Raw genomic sequence first — 13365 nt, 5'->3', positions numbered from 1 at the left:
AGGTAATGATTCACCATTGATATTTCTAGGTTTTCTTTTCAATCCAACCAGTTTTAAAATGAATTGGCAAATAGGGCAGGAAAAGCATTTTTTCCTGATCAGCTGTCTGTCCTGAAAATTTGTGCCCTTAGCAAGCATGTGACTGTTTCCCGAACTGACATGTAGAGAACCTAAGTAATAATTTTGAAACAAAAATGAGTTTTTTTCAATAAAAATAAGAAAAGATTCTGGCCTGAATAATAGACAGTGACTGTGCTGAAACTTGCACATTTAAATGAAGACACCAGCTTGGGAGGCTTTGGGGGCTTCTCTTAGCATGTTTCTAGCAAAATACTCACACAGTGAAATATACTTACAACTACAGTCTGTAACTCATATAAGAAAATTGCTGCCATGTTCTGAGACTTACTTATTTTTTTTTCTATTCTTTTCTTTCAACCTTCAAAATGTAAATAGCAATTTTTGAAAGTCATTCTTGGTATAAACAAACAGTGGGTCAAAATGTGATTGCTAATCAGTACAAAAAGACCTTCAGCGACTGACCTTACTTCCGGAGTCCTTGGCTCCACATTCACCCTTATCGTACCACCATTTGTTTTTCAGCTTGTCTAAGATGCCTTGTTCACTGAGTTTCAATACTGCAAGGTTTACAGGAGTTCTTCACGTGGGAAATAACATAAATAACATTATATTATGTTATTTTATGTTATTCAATCTTTAAACTACTTTAAAACTATACAAAGCGATAAAGCAGGGTTCCTGGCCACAAAGTATTTACACTGCAGGCAACTGGATCATCCCCTTAAGTTAACGCTAGAGCATCTCTACATTACCAGGTCCTGCCCATATCGCTTTGAGTAATCGGCACTCACTGTTAAATGAAGGCAGTAGAAACAAAGCAAGGCCAATCTCCCCCTTTGGTGCGCCACAGGCACTGGCAGTAGCTGTACAGATCTGGGTGGGTTCGATCCAGCAGGGCCCCCTATTGCACTGACAGACAGAAGCCCCCACAGCAGCCACTGTGGCTGTCAGACAACACTTGGAGCCCCTGTTCCCCGGCAATCCCCGTGCCTGGGGGGTCTCTGTGCCCATCTGCAAAGCAGCAGCCCCAGGCTGGACCCATGGAGGGGGATTTGGCGGCCGCCACAGCCACTTCCCCACCGAGCTGCAGGGCCTCGGACACACCGCGCTTGGCTGCACTCCCTCAACTGCTGCATCTCCAGCTCCCCCAGTCCAGGGAACTGCAGCAGAAAATAAGCAAATGCAGACCTCTATAAGGCAAACTGATGAATATGGAAATGCCGGCTGAAAGTGCCCAGGGTGGGAAATGTTGGCAGGATAAATGGAGTTGCTGACTTGCGCTGCCAAAAGCCCACAGCCCAGAGGGGCTGAGCTCATCTGGCCCTTCCATGTGGGAAAGCAGCACCTGAGGAGCTCTCGGTTAGGTTTTGTCATTTCCACTTCCTCCTTGTGCGAAGTCTTGGTTTTTTCCCTGCCTGCTTCCATGAGACAGGCTGCCTGTGCAAGGAACATCTTCAGTTCTGCTCCTGCTTGAACAGCTCTGATCCCTGCTCCACGGCTGCCCAGGACTGGGTTCTTATCCCCAGCAATGCTGTGCCACTTTGCACAGGATGACACCAGGCAGACATGAGCACAGCCTGCTTGGGGTCCATTCAGGCCGGCTGTCAGCAGAGGAGAATGCAGGAGCTCAGCCCATGTCTGCTCCAGTGCCAGCCTCATGGCTGCTCTCTGCTTTTCTCCCACCCCTGCCCAAAGTGCCTGACTCTGCACAGCAGAAGAGACTCAGGAGAAAGACCAGCAAGACCTACACAAAACATCTTAAATATAAGCTAAATTGCACACTGACATTTAGGAAAACATCCCCAGACTGGAAGGGCTCACAGCTCTGAGCAACAGGAATGGCTGAGCCCTGCCATGCCTGGGGCAGGGCAAGATGCTGAAAGAAGTAGCTGGTAGAGAAAAGCCCTGTTGCCTCATCTGCCAAGAAGCTGCTTTTGAGATGGCTGTGAGACTGTTGGTGGCTCATGCTGGGAAGAGCTGCTCTTGGAGATGCTCCGTATCCTTTGGCAGGAGGGTGGCAGCCAAGCCAAGAAGCTCGTGGGGTATCATGAGAAAAATTATTGCATTCAAGAGCTCCTGAGCTGAACGCTCCACAGCCTGCTCCGACATGACCCTGAGTAGTCACCCAGGCCAGCAGGGAGGCAAGAGCAGAGGAAAGCCATCAAGGTGGGGACAACTGCTGGTCCCAGCAGCACTGCCAGCACTGCCTGCAGAGCCTCCCGGCTGTCCAGGCAGAGGCAGCACCACTCACTCCTGGCCTGCACAGGGCTCAGTTTGACACCAGCCAAGACTTTATTTTTATAAAATGGCTATTTTTAAACAGCAGCTGTAATCTAATTAAATATCCATCAGGGCTGGCTGTACACACTCAGCTGGACACAGCCAATGGGTGGCAGTGACAAGCCACATGAGACAGACCATGTTTGCTGGCCCGGCACTGGCAGCAGGCAGAGCTCCTCCATCAGGAGCCAATGGCATCCTAAAAAGCCAGCTGTGCTGCAGCTCTGCCTGCATCCTCCTACAGGTGGGCTATAAAATATTAATGGGATCAAAGCACGCCTCGAGACCCTGCCAACATCCCGGGGGTGCAGGGAACACAACTGCCCTGCTTGGTTACACCCATGGGCAGCAGCCAGGTCCTGGCCAAGCCCCACCATGGACCCTGTGGGGCAGCTGGGCTGTGTTGGGGCCCCTGGGGATCCCCAGATGAACATGTTATGAGCAGCTGTGCATGCCTGCAACACCAGCCAGTGAAAGCTCAGTGCCTTTACCTTCCCCTTACAAGCCCCAGCAGAGAGCAGGGTGAATTATTGCTCAGAGAACAGTACTCTCATTTTAAATTTCATTTAAAAACTATCTAATTTGGAGAGATTTTATGCAATACATCTCTCAGCTTTGAAAAGCATTGTGCACTGAGAATACACAAACAATAGGAAGAAGGTTATAAACATCTTTCCTCCTACCTGCATATTTTATTGTGCAAATTTCCCCCTCCCCCCAGTCCTATTCTGAACACTATTTTTAATTTGCATGCCTTTGTAAACCCCATACGGAGTACTGAGAATTTGCATAACATCCAATACATTATAGATTAGCTTTCACAACATTATACAGTATTGGGAAATGTACAGGCTTAATATGCTAATTAGGGTGCTTTATTTTTTTTAAGCCAAGATTGCAGCTAATTGAGCAAACACAACTGCCAAAAAAATAAGAAAAAAAAGAAAAAAGAAAAGAAAAAGTAGTAAACTAAAATTATCTTAACTAAACAGATGGGAATTTGCCTAAATTGGGGGCTTCATTATCATTTGTCACAGTCCTGTTTGCCAGGTGAGGTACCACATTCCCTCAGCCTGGGTAGGAGAGCGGTGACTTGGTCCATCTATGTATCCTACCATGAGGAGCTGAGTGGGATGGGCACACAGGTGCCAAGGAGTCACTCCTTGCTTCAGGGCCACCCAGGCTTTGCTGGTGGAGCTGTCATCATGCCAGGGTGCTCTGGGCCTGGGGCTGTCCCCATCCTGCCTGGCATGGGGCCTGAGCAGGTGGCTGGTACCAGAGGGCCAGGCTGTCTACAGAGGGAACAGGGGAGGCAAGTCAGACATGAAAGAGTAGCTGGTGCCTGTCCCTCCCTGCCTTGGCCTGTCCTGTCCCCCCAGCACACAGAAGGCCTGATGATTTGCCTGAGCAAGTTCCCAGCCTCCCCTGGCTCAGTCACTTCACTGGGCAGGGCACTGGGATGAACATCTTGTACCTGAGTGAGGACCCCCTCTCAATGTGGAAGGCACCAATTTGTGAAGCACAAACCACAGCTTGTTTCATCAAAGTCCTACGGAACCATTTTGCCTGCTTCCAGGAAATAAATCCCAAAACCTCCTAATGCATGAGCTGTTTCCTTTGCAGCAGGATTTGAGAAACCTTCTACTTGTAAGAGGTGTGATGCCTCAGCAACCCCTGGTCCAGCACTTCAGGAATGAGCTGGTGCAGGATGGACTCCTCAAATCCCCAGTTCCTAAGGTAAGTAGATATACTGGAAAGTGAGCCTGGTTGCTGATACATTTTCCATTGCTCATCTCTGAGTATCTGTCTAGCCTGGTTCAATTTAACAGTCAGAGTCAGTCATGGCTTTGGCTGAGATTCTGATGGAAGTGCAGAGAGACATGTCTGGATCCTGGCCTTTTTCACTGAGTGCTCAGCAGTGCCCATGGAACAGAAATCCTCTGTGTCACCCCCCAGGTCACACCCAGCTGGTCCCAACAGTGTCCCTTGGGCACTGCCAGCACCCTGCCTGGGCCAGCCAGTCCAAGGCCACCAAACTGCAAAGTGTTCTGTTGGTTCTTATAGAGGAAATTGCAAGGTTCTTCCAGGAGTGATGGCTGCTGGGTCCAGGGAGCGAATTTTTCAAAGCTTGCCCTGGGACTGCTTGACTGAGAGAGGATTTTTTGAATTGCCTTAGAGGCAGAGGAATGGAGACACTAAATGACTTGTCTGGGTCTCGTGGGAAGGCTGCATCACCAGCCACCTACTTCTCTCACTGTCCACTCCAGAGGATCATTTCCTCATTTTCTGGGGCTCTGTCTCAGAGGACTTCAATTTCCTTGTAGTTTTCTTGGGATATTTTTGTGCTTTCCAGTTGTTTTTTTTTTTTTTTTTTTAATTATGTTGCTGTTGTTGGGCTGTATGGGATATCCTATGAAGTCCTTGGCCCTTTCCTAGGTAGCTTCCACTGTTTTTCCATGCTTTTATTTATGATGGGATTCTTTTTCATCTCTCCTGTGTGGTTCCAGATCTCTCTCTGTTAGCTTGGTTGCTTTGATAAAAGTAAAATGTTTGGAGGTTTGAGATGAGATGAGGCCATTTGGATGGGGATGTCAGCATTTTGGATTACACAGGCCAGTATTCTTGTCCAGAAACTTGCAGTGTTTTTCTTCCTTCCCATAACTAAAGGATTTTGTTTCCTTGCTTTTGCTTTTCATCCAGTATGATCTGAATCATCCAGGCCTAAACCTGTGAGGTTGGTTCTCTTGGGCAGCTCTACCAAACCCTGCTAAGATTTTTTTCTACAAATGATTGGAAGACTTGAGTTTAGAGAAACAATACCAGGAGCTTCATATGGGATAATATGGCCCTTAGAGGGGAATTAAGCCATCTGCAGTGGCTGCTTCTTTTAAGAGTGGCATGACTGTAACATCAGTGCCCACCTGTTTTATAGGCTTTACAGAGACTGCCACAAACACGATTTTAGACCTTGACAGAAGTGGTTTTTATTGGAGTTTCAGCTGTTTTGTTTCTCTGCCACCCTGTTAGGAGACTCTGTTCAGATGCTGGCAGCATAACCTTCCCCTCTTCAGCCATCAGCTACTGCTGGAAAACAAGCTGTGCCAGTCTTTTTCCAGATTTAATATGACACCATCCCAAAATGACCTCATTTTTCTTTTGCTGTGTGGCCCTGTGATCTCCTCCCTGCTGCACCTTAGCCTGTCTGGGTGCAGGACACCAGACTCAGAAGCCCTTTGCACCCTTTGCTGCTGGTGGCCCCAGAGGACAGGATACTGATGGAATGAAATGATTTTTGAAAAACACACTCTTTAAAATCTCACCCTTGAGTTGCGCCCCCAGAGCTTCAGGTTCAGTTTAAGAACTTGGGCCACCTCTCCCTCAAATTCAGGAGGTGCTACAGCACTTTGTCATGCAGGTTGATCTTGTACAAAACATGGCATTGTTTCTAGGCTGAGCATGTTCACCATGCAGATGCTCCTTCTCAGAAGGAGCTGCTATGTGCTCTTTGCAAAGCATTTATTATATTTATTTTTGATTATTACCCATCTTCCATTCATGCAATTAATATGGAAAAGAGCGAGCACAATGACACAGAGGCCATCCACTCTCTCCTCTTCTCTTTGAGACAGTCTCACCTGTCTGAGGGATTTCTTGCCTTGCCTCCTCTTACCAAAGCCCCAGTTTCAAGTTAGTTGCAGTAAATGTTATCTCCACTGAGAAAACTGGCGGTATTATAATATTACTTTCTATTCTTTCTGGCCAGAACAAGCTTGAAGTAGAAGAGAAGTAAATTAATTATCGAAGGAGCAGACCTTTATTAGTCCCAAAAGCGGGAAGGTAGAACTTCTGACCCTCTCAAATTATAAATCATAGCAGGTTTTTAGTAGTGTGATTAATGACTTTTTAGGTTAATTGTCATGATTTCACCTGCACCTATTTAAAGAAGATAACCCCAAACCAGATGTTCCACCTAACTGCCATCACTAACTTGTACCAGCTTAAGCCACATGCCTGGCAGGCTGCAGTCCCACATAGGACTGCAAAGGCGGGCCAGGCTGCTCCTTTTGGCAGCTAGGTTCCAGTTACTGGCCATCGTGTTTGTGTGCTAGTGCTGCAAACAGGATCCTTTCCTGAACAAACTTGGACTGCAGAGAAGAATCCGAGCAGTTTCTTGGAAAAGCGTTGGTAATTTATGAAAAGAACATTGCAATCTTGCCAGGAAAGGGCTGTTTTCCAGGAAAGATGCCAGTGCCTTTGTAGCCAGTGTTTGGGTTGGTCCTCACAAGCTGCAGCAGGTGATACAAGGAGTCAATAACCACTAGAGGTGAGAAATGGGAACAGAAGTCACTTTAGGACTCAAACATCTCACCCAATAATCTGCAGACTTTTTTCAGCTCCAGCTGGTGTTTGAGTAGCATGAAGTCTCAGCAACACTGTAGTTATGTTTATTACTTGCAATCTATAAAATATTTAAGTGATGATTGGAACAGCTTTGGATAATTCACATCCCATTCCATGCTCTAATGGATGTAATATAAATGTTATACCCAAACCCAATCACTGCCAAGGAGAGTGAATGAACTCAGCTGACGGCACACTGCTCCTTTCAAACCAGATGAACCATTCCTCAGAATTCATTTAGAATTTTTAGATGCAATCCTTCAGAAAAGCAAGCTGCAAAGTAAAGGGGCAACAAGCAAGGCTCTTCACAGCACCAATTAAAGGGCTTCCTCAGGGTGGCACAGGATGGGGAGGGCAGTGCATGGGCTGCCCTGGCACCTCTCACTACCTGGGTTTTACAGCTGCAAGTGTTCTTTCACCCACCATCAGCTGGCTTCTGATTTTCTGTAGAGTATCAGGTGTACAGTGTGGCATTTTCACAATGTTGCTTGCAGCATTTTGAGAGTCCAAACATAGCTTTTTTGGGGGTAGAGAGTAAAGAAATCACCCATGTACTTGAAGGAAGACCAGAATAACATTCAGCATTCAGATCTCCTCTCTGGTTTTGAAAACACCCTCTCTTCTCGTGTGCCTGGGGCTGTGGCTCAGGATAGCAGAGCAGAAACTGCAGCAGACCTGATCAGCACTTCAGCCAGGGAGGGGTGCCCAGCTGGCTCAGGAGATGTCAAACACTGGGTAAGAACTCCAACCACTGCAGATTCACTGCTCATGAGTGGCTCCTGCACAGGAGAGCTCCACAGGCTCCTGCAGGGCTATTGGCCAGGACATCCATGTCCTCAGCAGCACCATGGAGGGACGCTGGCCATCTCACCAGCAATACAGAGTTCATTTAGAGGTGAAGCTCAGAAATCTAAGGCCAGTGGCAGTGGGAATTCTTCTCACAAAAGCAGATGGATGCTGGCTCCAAACATACAGCAAATATGGCCACCAGAACTGTCCTTGGCTAACAGACCTCCCTGTGTACTTAACACTGCACAGTCCTGGGTGGTCACCAACAGGCCCTTGTTCATTTTTTCCCAGCAGAAGAACAGCAGACAACAATTTCCTCTGGTTGGAGAAGTGTCATGGAAATGCAGGCACACATCACTTGGGATGCAGCATTTACAGAAAAGCTGTGTGATTTCCTGTACTTGGTACTTGCCCTTTGGGTGCACAGGAGAAGGTGAAATCAGTGCCAAAGACAACCCTGGGCTCTGGCTGTGTCACACTGCATGGCACAGAACAGCTGTAAATCTGGCCTAGTATCTGGCTAAGCCAGATTTATTGCTGATTTGTGGCATCAGAGCAACAGAAAGCCACAGGAGGCTTCTGGCAAATCTGTCCCTCCTGAGAGTCCAAATCTGTTCCTCCTAATGAAAGGTGACGTTCTCCCTCTGCATCAGAGTGCTGCGCTGGCCAAGCCCCATGGTCAGAGCAAGGGCTTGGCCTCTGCAAAGGGCTCATTACTCTCCTGGCCAAATCTCAGTGATGTGAAGGATGTGAGAGTCCATGGTGGTACCAGGTCTTCTTTAGTTCATTATAAAGTGGTTTTTTACTTGTTTATCATTAAATAATAATAAACTTGTTTTATAATTAAATACTCCTAGTTGGTTTGGCCTAATCCTTTTAGTTCAGGAATCTGACATATTTGGAGCACTCTCACTTCTACAGCAAGAAATGTCTTCCTTTGTTCCTTATGACCAGAGCTGTACATCCCTGGGATTGCTGACATCAGCACAACCCAATCAAAACCATTGTAACATCAAAGAGTTCAGATGTTAAACACTTGGGTTTCTATAATCCACCTCACAGTATCAGAGAAAGGCAAGTGGAATAAGGTGCAAACAAGCAAGTATTTTCTAAATCCAAAATGCTTCCTAAAATCCTCTTGGGTAAAACTACTGAAAACACTGAATTAATTGTTCCTGCTAGTGTCACTGGCTAATCCCCACTAACTTCAGGGAAAGCACAGAGAGCAGATTGCTGCAGACACGTGGAACATGCCACATTTACCATGTTCTGAGGGGGAAATACCTGAGGAGCACAGAGATTACAGAATAACAGAATATAACAGAATAACAGCTGAAAGGGACCCACAAGCACCATTGAATCCAACTCTTAAATGAAAGGCCCATAGGGGGCCTTTCTGAACCCACAACCTTGGTCTTATCAGCTGAGCTACCCTCAGTGTGCCCCTGAACCATGGCACCACTGCCTGGCACTGCTTCCAGCCGAGCAGAGAAATCCCTCACTGCCACACATCACACAGAACCACCAGTCTTCCCTGTCCTGCTGGCAGGAGGAGGGGAGGTGATGCTGAATGCAGCCTCCAGTCCTGTTGAGTGGAGCTGAGTGGGCCAGAAGGCAAATGGCCACTGCTGCATCCCTGAGCCAGCCTGCACAGGCACTTGGCTGTGCAGGGACTGACAAAGGCAGAAATCAAGTCCAGGCTCTCTGCTTAATTTGACAGGATACCATAAAAAATATCACTAACAACTATCTTGATATCATTAAAATATATCTAGGAAGATACACCAAATCCAGCACTACTCTCTAGAGGGCATTGCTCGAGGTTAAAGACCCATCTAAATCAAATAAGGCACTTTATTCCCCCAAGCTGTATAAATCCCATCCTGATCTGTAACTATTGAATGGACTTTTTGTCAGATCTTGTTACTGAAATAACTTCTGAATAGATACAAAAGCTGGGGATGAATGCATCATCCAAGGGCTCTGCCCTTGCTCAGATCAGATCATCCATCTGCCTGTTGCAATTAATCAATTTAGCAATGTCTCTGTGCCATGATTTCATGTTTTGTGACACACCCACATGTGAGGGATGGAGAAGACTTTGGAAATGGGCTCATAATCCAAACCCACTATGTTTGTTTAAAGACTACAGTTGCCTGGTACCTCAAGCAGGAGTGAAGAACCTTGAAAATACAGGCAAAAACACATATGGTCAATCCCTGCTCCTTCTTGTCAATCACTACGTCCTACCTTTGGTCTCAAAAAGTGATATTTCATATTCCACACTGAACATTCAATATTCAATGAAAAAAAGCAAAAAGCACCAGGCATTTCTTTTTTAAATAATGAGCCCTTGGTTGCTCTTTGCTACCATTTCAGACCCACACCACTTTTTCCCTGCCCTGTGTTACCAGCAGTTGCACATTTCCAAGAGTCAACATTTGAGGGATTGAAATGCTTTATGGGTGGGCAGAGGAAGGGATAAAAGAGAAAGCCATCTAGTTTGGAAAGACAAAGAGCTTGCACAATTAGAAAATTAAAACAGCACCAAGCCCTATATATCCCCCAGCCACCCAAGAAATATGCTTCATGTCGACGGCTGGGGTAGTGCTTGGAGGCAGAGCAATAAATCCCCTGGCAGAGGATGTTGTTTTTCCTCAACAGCAGAGCCAGCAGCAGTTCCCTTTGCTCCCGGGGCCCTGAGTGATGGTGAGGAGCATCCTGGGGCTGCAGCTCCCTGGCTGCCAGGGGATGGGTTTAGCTCCTGCTGAGCACTGAGCACCTGCAATAGTTCTCCATAACAGAACTTTGTTACAGTCTCCATTACTGGGCAGGAGTAACTTGCCATTACAGGTTGGAGCATCCAGTTTATCCTTGTGGAATGTGAAGTGTTTTTCCCTTGGTCACCAGGTACACATTTAAAATTTGGGTGCTTGAATGAACACATGAGGTCATTGCATCATCTATAGACACTCTGTGCACACCTCTACAGAGACAGATGTGTTACCAGCTGAGGCTGCAAGTTCTTCTGCTCTCTGCAGAGTCTGCAGCCTGTGTTTGGCAGCAGCAGTGTCTCTACGAAAGAATATTTACATGTTTCCCAAATGTAGCTCAAACAAATTAAACTCTGTACTAACAGGATCACAATTTAAGAGACGTGCCAAGTGCTAATGCAATAATACACACTGATTGGATTAGGAAATACAAGCCATAACAAGTCACTGTGTCTCATTCACAGCAGTGCCTGATATTTGAGGTACGGATGTGGTGAGAGGGAGAAAGAAGAGCAAAGGAGGGCAGGTGCCCAAAATTGCACTCAAACTTACAACATCTGAAAGAGCAGCATGGACCTCTCCTGCCATTGCTTGGGTCCTTTCCAACCTGGATGGGTACGAGCAAGAGACTCAACTTACCTTGCACGCTGGCTATCCCCTCACCTTCTCTTGTCTCTAGGCACATCCATTTTCCCCCCCATCTTTATTTTCCTCTTGAAATGGCTTCTTCTGTGACTCCTGCTCTTGGCTCCTCAGCAGGCTGCAGGTAGGTGCTGCTTAGTCCACAAGACATTCATAGAACAGCTACGTGCTGTACAAAAGCTAGAGGCATTCGGCCCAGGGTTACAGTGCTGGCAAGAGAGAAATCCACAGAGCAGCACCAGTGCCTGGATCCACGCGAGCACAATGCAGAAACATTCGAGTCACTTTGAAGTAGAAGAAAGGCATTTACTTTTCCCTTTGTATGTTAAATGACAGCAGTTACTATTAAAGAGAAGCAACCAAGCCCAGACCCCCAAGGAGACGTTCAAAGAAAGGGCCCTGCTCCTTTTGCTGGGAGCGCCACTTCCAGCTGCTGGTTTTCCTTTTTTCCTTTTCCTGTACCACAGAGCCTTCTGCTTTGACTTTTCCCATACTGATACTTACAGTGCAGGATAAACGACTCATGTAAGCAATCTATGGAAATTAACTGTTAAGCACCACAGATATTATCAAAAGGAGTGCACAATTAACAAGTCTTTAAGATTTCTTACAGCCATAAAGGCAGGACTTGGCGTCCCTGCACAAGCCCCAGGTCTGCCACAATTAATGCTGCACAAACAAGTCTCCTTTGGCAAGGCAGCAAAGCCAGTCTCCACGATGCTGAAGGTTATACTGGCAAAACTGAACAGTTCCAAATTCTTGGACACCACTGGTTCTGACTCCACCAACTCCTTTGCAGCATAGGCAACCTACTCTTCCCAATTTTTCGTGCTGCTTCTCCCAGTTCCATTTCCAGGAAAATACCCTCAACAATCTGCACAACAGCACTGATGTTTCTGCAAACCAGAGCAGTCTCTATGCCCTTCTTGGCAGTGCTCTGAGATGCTCCAATGAACTCCTACAGCATTAAGACTTCGTCACTGGCACAAAACATACACAGTATTATTTCCTAATACACTATAAAGTAATAGCTGTCAATTAAACCAATATTCTGGTGTCTTCCTTTTAAAGCATTATTTTGCTTTGTCACTAATTTGCACAACACAGTAATTTCATATTACTTTCCCAGCTCTAAGCATGAATTAGCTCTGTGTTACTGTCACTGGCTCTGATCAGCCATTTTATCTTTTTCTAGCTCATAACGCAGGCCTATAGTATGGATGACAGGAAAATTCATGCTGATGAACATAATTTCAAACAAATTGCTCAAATAAATCGTGCTGCATCTTTTTAAGATAGCCATTTCCCCAAATGTTCTCTTTTATGCACGATATGTTTGGCAATGGTGCTCTTTAGGCATCAGGTATTATCTAAAATAAAGCATAACAGATTTCTTCTAAAAATATGCCACTTAAAAAAATTATGCTGCAAAAGCTAACGGCTGTGCTGAAAAGGTATCAAACCAAAACAGCACACAGACATGGGGGAACAGACCCCATCTGCTAATGGCCACACTCACAGCTCTGAAGGTCTTGGGAATGGGATATTGTATGGAGCACAGCTCTGAGGGCAGAACTCAACTACCACACTGGAAAAGTAATTCTGTGATTAAAAAGAAACAATTGGAAAATCAAATAGTATTACATTGCATGTCATTTCTCTGATGTACTCAAAAAGAGGTATCAGCCTAAAAAAAGAATATATTAAAGAAAGTAAGTCAAATAATTAGCAGGGAATCTTGGCAGGTGAAGCTGGTGAGAAGCTGCATTCAAATATTCTCCTTCCATGTTGGTTGTCATTAAATGCTACCATGAAGGTATAAGAATACAAGAAATTTATCAACAGCAGAACTGTGGAAATTTATCTTAGCAGGAAATTGTTCCTATGCTACTGAATAATTAGTTTCATTTAAGTCACTCAGGCTGTGACCGCCGTCTGCATCCCCTTTGTCTAATTCTTGTTAAATCGCTATTCAGGAATCACTCAGCTTCAAGATTATAGGACTGTATAATAAACAAAATAATTAGTTTCCAGACTTGTAATACACTGCAACATATTTCCTGGAATATATATTTTTTTTTACAACTATTATTTTGTATTCTCTCACGACTGACAACTCAGCCTGCATGTATAAGAGCATTTGAAGAGAGGATAATTTTGCCATGAAACTAAATTCAAGCTCATTTAGGAGGGCTAAGTGAATGAGTTTTGATGCACGCACCAGAACATCTGCATCAGCCAAGGCAGCCCAAATGTATTGACAAGCATCCCAGAAAAAATATGGATGGATGGAGCATATTCCCCTTCAGACTTGTTAAATAAGGACCACTACCAAAATTGCCTAATTCCCTTTGCCAGGGCAGTACCAACACTGGCACCCTCTGCTCCACGCCAGCAC

General features: G+C 45.6%; 1 protein-coding gene across 6 annotated transcripts in view; it reads right to left on the bottom strand.

Moving 5' to 3' along the window:
• GRIA3 (glutamate ionotropic receptor AMPA type subunit 3) overlaps window positions 1-13365 on the bottom strand; it is a 145117-nt gene that overhangs the window by 4852 nt on the left and 126900 nt on the right. For 3 of the 6 annotated variants that reach the window (XR_012055996.1, XM_041716164.2, XM_072929119.1), the window contains one exon: window positions 544-658. The exons of the other annotated variants lie outside the window; for them this stretch is intronic. Coding sequence is in view for 2 of the 3 variants with exons in the window: in XM_041716164.2 (XP_041572098.1) it covers window positions 544-658 (115 nt within the window). In the remaining variant the exon portion in view is untranslated. The remainder of the gene's footprint in view (window positions 1-543; window positions 659-13365) is intronic. 6 annotated transcript variants of the gene reach the window in all.

The sequence above is a fragment of the Taeniopygia guttata genome, chromosome 4A (assembly GCF_048771995.1).
Source record: "Taeniopygia guttata chromosome 4A, bTaeGut7.mat, whole genome shotgun sequence".
Lineage (NCBI taxonomy): Eukaryota > Metazoa > Chordata > Aves > Passeriformes > Estrildidae > Taeniopygia > Taeniopygia guttata.
This window is presented reverse-complemented; position numbering and strand designations above follow the sequence as displayed.